This window comes from Gasterosteus aculeatus, chromosome 10, assembly GCF_964276395.1.
Source record: "Gasterosteus aculeatus chromosome 10, fGasAcu3.hap1.1, whole genome shotgun sequence".
NCBI classification, from domain to species: Eukaryota; Metazoa; Chordata; class Actinopteri; order Perciformes; family Gasterosteidae; genus Gasterosteus; species Gasterosteus aculeatus.
In genome coordinates this window covers 13,834,948-13,846,293 of record NC_135697.1, presented here as the reverse complement: position 1 = coordinate 13,846,293, position 11,346 = coordinate 13,834,948, and the positions used below count along the sequence as shown (strand labels likewise).

Sequence of the window (11,346 nt, the reverse complement as noted above, 5' to 3'; positions counted from 1 at the left end):
CAGAGAGCGAAGCGGGCAGAGAGCACGAAGAAGAAAGGGGGGGTTTGGGGGTGTGTGGGGGGGAGACGTTCCTATAAAAACGGTGCTTGTACGCGTTCTCCAAAAAGCTGCTCCCGTTGCGTTTGCGTGATATTTCGCCTGGCAGCAGGCGACGCGGGGCGTGCGTTTCGGTGGCCCGCGCGCACACTGTCACTTTCCCCACCGGCCGCCACTGATGCTGTTTCTCTTTTTGTATCTTCACTTCCTGCTCTGTGACTGGCCCAGTCCATCCCCCATCCTTTACCCCTCTCTACCCCCCCCCCCCCCCTTTCCCATCCTTACACGCTCACACACAATCACTCACACATGCACCGCACAAACTTGTGCACGGGTTGTGATTTCATGCTCTCCTCTACTTTTCTCCGCTGTGCCGACTCCTCTCGTTTGCCGTCATCCCCGACACACGGCAGCGGTGCAGAAGCAGTCACTTTGCACGCATTAGCCCTCTCCGACGGAAGATGACGTTGTAGCCTGTTTTCCTCACCTCGTTTTACGGGCCGATCAGATAAAAGTGCACAAATGAACGCAACACAGAGCAACGCACAGGCCGCGCATTAAGCACGGCCTTTAAATCAGCACATAAGTACGGTGAAAGAAGGGACATTTTGAATTGTTTCAGTGCTACACAACTGTAGACACAAAGTCTGTGACATTTAGCAATGTAGCAGCCCTGGGGCTATTTATATGCATACCATAAGATGTAAATTATAGACACTGGGCATGCGTTTTAAAATATATATTTGGAAGAAGAACTAAAAATCACGCTTAAAAGCCACGCTTAATTAGTCTCAGAATGACTAGAAATGTATATGGACAACGGGGCTTTTTTGTATCACGTCGACATCGTTGTGCACGGCTCAGTTTTAAGGCGCATTAAACCGACAATAACGGCTCTTCTCGGGTATAAACAATGTTGTTATTGGACGGGGATCTGGAGGGGACGCGCGCGCGCGCGCCCTCCCTCGCTCGCTCGCTCGCGCAGTCCGGATCCAGTTTTCCCCGCGCGCTCCGCCGCGGGTTTTGGTTTCCTCCCGACGGGTCGGTAAGATGGCTGTGTCTCGCGGAGCCTCGTGCTGGTTTGGTTGATTTCTCGCTGGCGCTCTCGTTCTGTAACAGAAGCCCCCCCCCCCTCTCCAACACGCACACATACACACACACAGAAACACGCACACACTTGTGTCGGCGAAATTCATTTCCCCGGCTCTGTATTTATATATTTTCTCTTTCGCAAACTTTCCCCTCTCTGTTTTGAGTTTAAACGGAGTCGCGGTGGATTACCGGATACCGGTCCGGGCGGAGGGCAAAGGGGGGAATGAACCGGGACAGCGGGTACGTTGTTACAAGTATAATTGTATTTATATTCAATGGTTTTTCGGAGTTTGATTGTGAGTGAGTCGCCGTGCTGAGAGCGAGGTAGAGAAAAGAGTGGGGGGAGAGAGAGAGAGAGCGATATCATGGCCGCTCAGGTCGCTAGCGTCGCCACTCTCAACACTAGCCCGCCATCCGAACTCAAAAAGCCGGATCGGGACCCACAGGAGGAGTCGGTACCGGGAGAGAAACAGCATGAAAATAAGGAACCGGGACCTGACGGCGGATCTCCCGGCCAGAAGGAGCTGCAGGACGGGGCCGACGCTGGAAATGCTGGGGGAGGAGGGGATCCTGACATGAAGAACGGCAACGGGAATCTGCCCAGGGTAAATAATAATAGCAGTAACCAGAACGATGCGGGCGGGCCCGAGGGGAATAACCATCCCGGAATGGGACACCACCACCCGGGCCCCTTTCCTCCACCTCCTTACGGTTACAACCAGCACTACAGCCGGGCCTCTTTTCATCAACATGGCGGACAACAAAGCCCTGGCATGGCAGCTGCGTCGGGGCCGGGCATGATGGACCCTTATCCCCCTAATTCACACGAACACGGCTACCCCAACCACTATAACAACTACAGCCCGTTCCAGAACAGGACTTCCTATCAGGGCCAAGGGTACGGGGCCATGAATTCCCCGCGAAACAACCAGCCTCCGGCGGCTGGGGGGCAGCCAGGCAAGCAACAGCCAGCAGGAGGAACCACCGCTATGGCTGCCTCTTACAACAACCAGAGGTACAACATGGGAAGCCAGCAGCCCACGTCCACGCCAACTTTAAATCAGCTTTTGACATCGCCCAGCTCCGCCAGGAGCTACCAGAATTACCCGCAGGGAGACTATAACAATCAGGAAGGGGCCGGCAAGGGGCCGGGAGATGTGGGCAGCAGTCAGTACGGTGGGGTCCATCCGGGTTGGCCACAAAGGACCCTCCACCAGCCGCCCATGAGCCCGGGAAACAGCGGACAGCCCGCCAACAGAAACCAGGTAAACTCCACTCTCCTGCACGGTCACGGTTCGACTCGGTTAAAGCCGCCAAGTAGCCGAGGGGAAGCGCGGCGGAGTTGCATATTGCATCGGACCAGCCATTGTCTATGTAGCAAGAGCTCTAAAATGGCTGCCTCTCTCTTTTCTCCCGATACCACCCCCCTGCAAGCGGGCTTCAGAGCCGCAAAGAAGCCGCGCATTCTGCGAGAAGCAACTTTGCCGGGTTGTCTGTGTTGGTGTGCGTGTGTCCGCTGGGTACGACAGAGGAGGAGAGGAGGGGGGGAGAGTTTGACTTAAGTAGAGCAGGAGTTTGTCAGGAGAAAGTGTGTGTGTGTGTGTGGTTGTGTGTGTGCACAGAGGGAGATAACGCGATGTGTCTTCGCGGTGTTTCTTCACTCTCGTTGTCGATTTGAGTCGCGTGTAAACCTCCGTTATTTCTGTGTGAATCCGCGGGGAAATAGCGTCCCCCTCCCTCCTCGGAGTGGTGGTGGTGGTGTTGTTGTTGTGGTGTTGTTTTCCCCCCCTCCTCTTCATCCTCCTCCCTTCTCTCGCTATCAAAGTTGTCTCAATGGCTGTCAGGGCAATAAACAAGATGCGAAAGACCGCGATAGCCGTTAAATAGCATTAGCATAACCACTGAGAAAAGAAGACCCCCCCCCCCGCCCCCGGGTTTTTTTTGTTGGTTGAAAAAATAATAAGTGTTTGGGTCCAGTGAATGTCAACTATTGCCCCCACGCTGTAAGCGTGTTTTACTCGGATCAGAGTGTGATTGGAACCTCGACTGATTCATCCCGACGGAGGGTTATTTTTCCTTCATTCATTGTGGTTCGGTTGGACTCCGTTCTTTCGTCTCCCTCCGCGGCCGCGCGTCCATGTGCCCGGCTTGTAAACACGGGCCCCGCTCGGCTTAGAGTTGGCAGAAGTGCAGATTGGCTTTTGCTCGGGGATTTGAATTATGGAGGTAAAAATCCTGCTGTCAGAGCCAGGAGACAGTTGGTCTTAGGTTGACATGCGAGCCGAGATCTGATTGGCTCCCCGCTCCTCCGCTCTCGGCCATTTATAATTGCATCTAATGGAAGGCTGCAGAAAAACAGCCCCCCTCTGCCCAGTTATGTGTTCCTCCACCGTGTCGAGGCAACGTAGTCCCGTGTATTTTCTTCTTTTTTCCTTCTTATTTTAAATATCTATTGTATTCATGTAATGTTATAACACCATAGTATTTTTTCTCTCTCTCTCTCTACACGTATGCTTCTGGATATTATCTCTCGTATCAACTGAAATATACCCCAGTAACCTCAGTATTTATTTCAGAACACAAACTCCCTGTTTGTGTCTATTTAAAGCAGAACACATTTTGTTCAGTTCCACCCACTGCAGTAATTTGCATGACGACTGTACTCACGAAGCTCCACCATTCTTTTCTTGTTTTGTTTATTTGAGTAAACCGTGAGCTCACTCGAACTGAATCACATCTCTACTGTCGTGTTATTTAGCTGCTGACCCCAGACATGCTCTCCCCAAGTTTCCTTTTTTTCCCCCTGCCTTTTTTGTTTCTTTGCTGTTGGGTACACTGTGTGCACTGCTCGTTCAAGTTGGCTGACTCTGGTACAGCAGATAGAGTAGGTGTGGCCATGGAGCCTCGTTGTACAACCCGTGTTCTCCACTGTTCCCAGATCAGGGGTTGAGGAGACTTGTGCTCCGGTGTCTTCTGGCCATGTGAGAGGGTTGGACCTGCTACAGTTGTGTTTACAAGCAAGCGAGGTGTCAGCAGGATGTCACAGCGTTATTTTCGGCAGGTTACAGTGGCTTAATTTGCTTCCACACGCTGAGCGTGTTACCATGTCAACAGTGTGCACCTACCTACCTACCTCTCTCTCTCTCTATCGATAACAGCCACATGTGTGGTGTTCTCACAATAATTAAGTCATTAACTACGTTATATGTTGAGTGTGCAGTGCTGCCTTTTAGAGGGAAGGTCTGTAAAAAGGGTTAGACGCTTGGCTTAAAAGCGTCGTCCCAAATTGGCTGTGGTTTCTTTTGCTTTCCATTTCACCGTCTCTTAACGACCATTTTTAAAACCAATGCATTCCCCTCTAAATGTGCAAATAAGATGTGAACTGTATGTTCCTGCAATTTTTACAATTTGCCCGAGACATCTACAGAGATCAAGCCGAGGCACGGGCCGATACGGAAACTTTTATTGTGGTCAAAATAATTGCGAATTAGGAAGTGATCGCGATAAATGTCCCCACAACATACAGACATAAATGTACGCTTTAAGAAATTCATACTTTTGTCCTTGAGTGATCATGACCCTGTGCCTGTACATATAGGATAAGTACTAGAAATGACCACATTGTGTCAGGCTGGTCTTTTATTCCAGGACACTGGTGTATTTTTCATTTCTCTATCATGTTAGCGAGCGCCACTAGCCATCATTACCCCAACAATATGAACTCATCCCATCAACTTGTCGAGTGACTTGTCCCGACGCACAGCGATATCCTGCATCGTGGTGGTGCCGCGCGTGTCCGGCATTATGGCGGAGATCCGCCACTCCGATACGGGCCGCTTATCTGGAGAAGCGACATCGCCGAACGGCGCTTTAAACCTACTACGGTGCGAGCTGTTCACACACGGCGGTTTGCTGCGTTACCGCAAAGTAAACCGTGGACTCTTGGAGCTGAAGAGTGCGTTCACGATGCTCTCCAAAAGTCAGCTGCAGGATCAGGTCCAAAACGTCCAGATATTCTCAGACTGGAGACACGATGACCACATTCATCGTACAGCATGATGACTGATTGTTTTTTTTTTTTTAAATAACGATTAACCAAAAGGGATAAGACATGTTGTTGTGCTGCTCATGGTTTGAGGAACATTGGATTTCTCTTTTTTTTTTTCATTTAGTCACTTCCTGTCTGCAGAGACGTGTCCACACTCTGCTTTATTTTGGGTAAATGAATAAAGGGACAGCATGTTGGGTGGCGCAGACGAAGCCCTCCGCTCAGGTGAAGCTCCTTTTTGGCCGTCGACACAGTGACATATTTTGCTACGGTTGAGCATTCAAATGTATTTCCAGGCTTTTTTAAGGGGTTCACTACATGTGAGCTGCTACTTACTTCTTTGAGCCCCACGTTGTTTGGCACCGCCGAGAGGACCCCAGGTAGGGTCCTTGCAACATACCTGTGTTATAATAGTGTTGGGATACCTGACTAGATGATATTGTTATATGATGTGCTGCCATTGCTGATTTTAAAGGTGATGCAACTTTCTGAACTTACCTGACTGTTCTAGCTGAAGTATTATTTGCCTTTACACACTTAATCATTTCAGCCTTACCGATGATTGTTTGTCAAGTCCCGCAGTGTAAATATTTATTTTAAGCGGCAATGATCAACCCTACAATTCCATCGCAATATTGTTATTTTCTCTATATGGTTATGATCTTGTTTATTATTACTCATGACTTGAATTGTGTATTTCATTAAGATAATTAGTTGCATTTTTAGGCCTTTAGTGAAGAAATAGTCATTTGTCATTGCGCGTTAGAGTCCGTGCATATAAAATAAAGTTAGTTTGTCCGCTCGGGATGTGGGCCGACAGGGAAGCTTTATTTCTGGTTAAATTGTGGACAACACAATAACGGACACGTGCCGTTCCTACGTCAGGTGTCAAATTAGTCTGAAACCTCCCGTCTAAATGTTGTAGAGTAACTGGTAAATAACTGGAATCCTGACTTCATGGGTATGATGACGGATTACTTGTGTTGCGTGTTTCCTTAAAACTCTACTCAATTTCTTTACCCTCAAAACCCCGGACGCCCCCATACTCTTATTCACGTGGGCTGGTCTGCTTGCACAGTATGCACAGTATTTTTTGCAGAAGGCCAAAGGGCAGTGTGTCAAAATCTCATCAGTGTCCCCGGGGCGGGACGAGTTGGGAACCCTTCTGACCCGGAGGGGGCGGGAGGACAGGTTCATCGAAATGGATGTAATCCCGGGCCAGAGCACCCGGGGAGAGGGGGGACCTCTCACGAGTGGGCCGAGGAAACGGGAAGTGAAATGTCTGACGCGTCGGAGGTTTCCACCGACCGTCCTCCGCTGTGTTTTTAGCAGAGTGTATTAAATCCTCCGACTCTCCATTCATCACAGGCCGCACGATTGGCCCGTTTAATTGGCGGCTGCGTCGGCGGTAATGATTCGGTGGATTGGTTTTATGGAGCCGTTCACCCGCCCGGGGCCACCTGCCGAAGACCAATTCATGCGCTAATTGAGTGGTGGGTGAAGGCTAATATTATGGGCTTTTTTCCATTTTATTTTATTTTTTTTATAACGTGGCACACACAAACAAATTCTCCGACTCCGATTGCAGCGGGGTTGCCTTTGGAGGCTACCAAGTCAGGTGTTTCCTCCGCCCAGCGAGGCCATTAGGGATGCCCCCCCCCCCCCCCCTTGCGAGGCTGGCGCCCCCCCCCCCCCCCCCCGAAAAATTGAGTTTGAATTGAATCATAACGGGAGAGACTTTGAGGATTGTTGGAAATGCACAGTGTTAAAGTGACTGCTGCTAATAGCCGCACAGCTCCGCTGCAAATTTGAAAAGAAGCGAACAAATACAGCGTGACAACGTTGTGCGTTTGTTATTCAAAAGTAAAAACCAGGACATTATCACATGTATTAACATGCTGGATTTCAAACATGTTCAAAAAAGGATTATTCTACTTTAACAATAATTCTGTTTCAACGATCATTTAACAGAGTAATTATTTCAGTCCTTTACAAATCCTCTGGTTGTAGCTTCTCTGAGACCTGATGCTTTTCCACGTGAAGCCGCAGGAAATGTATCTGGAACTGTTGATATTTAGGTCAAATCTTTAACTCATTGTTTTGTTGTTAAAGCATTCACGGCTAATATTTCCTGTTTTCAGTTCATCCAATTTCAGGATTATAACAGATTTTGGCGACACTCCCTTTCCCCCTCCAATGTGTTTTGTCATTTCATGGATTCTACTAATAATCAAGGAGAAATCTGCCGGGCAGGAAGAATCAATAATGAGTATAATCATCCATCGCGTCTCCACTTATTATTTAAGTTAAAATAAAAAAACCTCCAAGCATCCGCCGCCATTCTGCCAAACGATTAACTGCATTTTTCTGACTATTGTGTCAAAACCGCCCGACGAAAGTTTCCAAGAACGCGTAGAGAAGAAGCAGCCACGCCGTTCAAAAAGGAAGTTCACGCTCCGCTCTTTAGTCTGCACTGCTGAGTAATGATTCTCCACAGGCCACATGGACAGCATGCTGCCTCCCGGCAACCGCGTGCGCGTGTGTGTTTATGTACGTACGACGGTGAAACGGTGTCAGTGATACCCGAGGGGGGGGGGTTGGGTGTTTTTGTGAATGATCTTCGTCTGCCCCTGACAGCTGTGTGTGTGTGTGTGTGTGTGTGTTTGTGTATGAAGTGGCCGCTGTGACTGTGTGTGTGTCTGTGCGCGCCGCCGCCTCAGGATCACCTCTGACCTGCTCCTACTCCACGTGTCACCAACAAATCCCTCTTTTGTGACAGCGTCTATGTCGGCGCGTGCACTTCTACCATTAAATCGGAGCGCTGTTGCTTTTCATTAGTCACGTGAGCAGCTTAGTAGAAATGTCTTCTTTTGTGCATCATTCATGAGACCCCTTAATTATCCCCGTGCATTCTGTGAGAACATCAGAAGTGAGCGCAAGATGCGGATGCTGATAAACGCCTCAGGGTTTTGGGGTTTTTGACTTCCACAAACCGCAGAAAGTTACTGCATTCCCCCATCATTTGGTTGGAGAAATATTTGCTTTGAGGACGGAGAAGGTTGATTCACATCCGTGGCAGGGGAAGTTATTCGTCAGAATAAGGGGGTCCGGCGTCGCACACTGAAAGAAAACGCGGGGAGAAAAACGAGACCCTCCGCCGTCAAATGTCAAACTTGGGCTCTTGCATCAGGGCACTCTGGTATGTAAAGGTAATTCATTTCTAGTGACATTTACCTTCTAAAATGTTCCAGATTAGCATAGTAATATCTTTCTCTGAGCCTGCGTGGGACCACATGCTTCATTTACATGACGTGTGTGTGTGTGTGTGTATTATGGAATAAAGTGGTTAACCTTTTAAATTGGTGCTGTTGATACTTCAGGGCAGAGAATGATGCTCCTCCAGCTCCCCTACAGCTCTCACCTTTGCTCTCTGCGGGGTTGGGGCGGGTAGGTAGGTAAAGGCCTGTATTGGATGTATAAGTGAGAATGGGTGACACAAGCACACGAGGAGCAGGTGTGTTGTGTCTTTTATAACTCAATTATGAGGTCTGTTGTTGTGGATCGTGCCCTCGAGTCACAGTCTTGCTTTCTGCTGTTCTTTTCTTTTTTGTTAAGGCTCATCACACCAAAGCTGTGAAGTGCATTTAGAGCTTGTTTAATAAAAAAATAACTGTGCCACATGAAGTCATTTTGCTGAATTAATACTGACATCTTGAATCCAGTCTGGATCCACCTGCAAAATAGCTAATAGGATTCATTGATTAAATGAAAACTAACACATACAAATGTTTGATAATTGTTTTAAGTTGTTTGTGAACTGAAGGATCAAGGAAGTAAAAAAAAAAAGAAGAAAATGTACCTTCAAGAATGAATATAATTCTTTATTTTGATCCAAACTGATTTGGGGTTTAGTGAGATCAAACTGGTTTGGGGCAATTGTTTACTCTTTTCAGAGACATTGGAAAGAACAGAAAGCCCGACAACGAACATCCTACTTAGTGAAGAAAAAGTACATTATTTTCCGACGGCAAAAATAAATGGTCGAAAAATAACTTTTCAGCTCTTTAGCTAAATGCATACGTGCCGATTTTTAAACTGTATCCATCCAGTATTTTCTGCCCATGTGATGCCTACTTGGACGCTCGCTGGCGTACTTAGTGGTATGGCTGTAGAAAAAGGACCAACTGTTCTCGGCCTGGTCCTCTTCCAAAACTGAACGAGTACAAATGAACAATCCCGGACGCCTCTCGGTCCCGGCGCTCATTTGTCTCTTTCAGCAGAGCCCCAAAACGTGTTAAAGAGGAATCCAAAGTTTACTGCGCTGCTGTAACGTGTTAATACTCCATTTCAATGCAGTCTGTGATTCAGATTATGACCAAGCATGTTTTCCTCTAGCCCAGTGTGTGGTTGTGTGTGTGTGTGTGTGTGTGTGTGTGTGTGTGTGTCTATGACGTCAGTGTCAGAGTTTTGACTGCGACCATGAGGCAGCCAGTGACCCAGCCAGGTCCTTAAGTGGCTTCGCCTCATTCAGCAGCCAGGGTATTTTTGGCATAGCAGTGAGTGACACACTTATCGTAATGGGTCGTCCAGGGTGCCAGCGGTCAGCCTGAATAAGCATCCTCTCCGCTGCTGCCGGCGCCGCCAGCCAGGGCCTCGGCAACGTGACGTAGCGGATCCACGGGACGCCGGCCCGCTTGCCCGCCGAGGGTCACGGGCGGCTGTTTTCCCTCCGCGAGCTGAAGCGCCGGTGTCACCGGAGCGGCGCGCCGGCCTCCTGGCGCTGTGCGAACGTTTGTGGCCTTTCAATAAAGCCACAGTGCGGTTTTATTACGGGACGGTAGCCGGCCGTAACTGTAAACACTCTCCGCAGAGGTAATGCCTTTCAGCGGCTTGGCTGAGGCGTGTTAAAGGATCCCGATACGACTGAGGAGGAGGAGGAAGTGAAACACCTGTACCTGTCATCCCTCCAGGTTGCAATACTATAAATGAGATTTGTTGCAAATACAGATCAAGAAATTAAACAAGAAATGGTGCAATGTCATCCTGCAAGGCAACGTCTGGTCGGTCTTGCATGCCGTACCCTCTCGGGCCCTCCAATCTGAGCTCCGGGTCCAATCCCCCGCCCCCTCCGTCCCCCCTTTCTCCCTCCTGGGAATCAGCCACTGTCACCTGGAAATAGAAGTAGGGCCTGACAGGTTGACAGCCGGCAGCCATGGCGGATGTTCCCTCTCTTGTACCGCCAACCTGAACATCACACTGACAGGTCAGGCAGCAGCAGACAGCCCTTTTTGGGGGGGGTGGGGTATTTATTTTCTATATCAAGCAACAACTGGACGGTCCCAGGCAAGCTGCTCTGATTTTTCTCCGACAGGAGATTTTTTTTATTTTTTATTCTCTGAACAGACCGGGCTTGTCAGTCCTAGAATCCAGTTAACACGGATGTTGTTATTCATCAGTAAACGTTTGCTCTCATGTTCTAATCCCCGCCGTCAGTTTGGTACCATTCAATTCAGGAAAAGAATTATTATTCATGCACATCTTAACTGAAATACATGTGCTGGTCTAAATGCATTTTAATCCTTCAACAGCGTGTTACTTTATGTCCAAAAACTAAAACTACTACATCATGAATGTTTATTTTCTCTTTTTGGTATTTTTCTCCCACACGGACGATCTGGATTTACTGAAGCTGATGTTGGCCTTTCGGTATCCGTGACAACGGGGCCGATCTATACATTCACTGCCACAACTACGTGTGACTGTATGTGCGTGTGCCACGTCTGGCTGCGTGGCTGAGGGAGCTAACAACAAACATGTTAGCTGCTTGGATGTTTTTTATAGAAAGAGAAACGGAGAGAGTGAGAGAGAGAGAGAGCGAGCGCAATCTCTCTAGCAAATCAAAACTACTGATGTCAAGATAGTCTGACATTTGGCATTGTGGGTCAAATGTGCACGTGGTGTGAGCAGGAAAGCTGGTTGCTCCCCGTGGATGCTGCATTCAGGCGGAGAGTTCACCGTCTCCCTTTTCAACTTGAACCACCAGCGTTGTTGTGCGTTTCTGCTCTGCTGACTGATGTCAGTGGAAAAACCAGTCCACTTGTCCTCAAATGGTTTGTAAGCTTCCTCTGCCATCAACTTAATCCAGCCAGATGTATGAACATCTGTAGTCT

General features: G+C 48.5%; 1 protein-coding gene across 4 annotated transcripts in view; it reads left to right on the top strand.

Moving 5' to 3' along the window:
• Nucleotides 1-951: 951 nt before the first annotated feature.
• arid1ab (AT-rich interactive domain 1Ab) overlaps nucleotides 952-11,346 on the top strand; it is a 41,464-nt gene continuing 31,069 nt past the window's right edge. For 2 of the 4 annotated variants that reach the window (XM_078080863.1, XM_040188578.2), the window contains exon 1: nucleotides 952-2,393. In XM_078080863.1, the coding sequence (XP_077936989.1) occupies nucleotides 1,494-2,393 (900 nt within the window). In that variant the 5' untranslated portion in view covers nucleotides 952-1,493. The remainder of the gene's footprint in view (nucleotides 2,394-11,346) is intronic. The other 2 variants (XM_078080865.1, XM_078080864.1) reach the window with 1 other exon arrangement.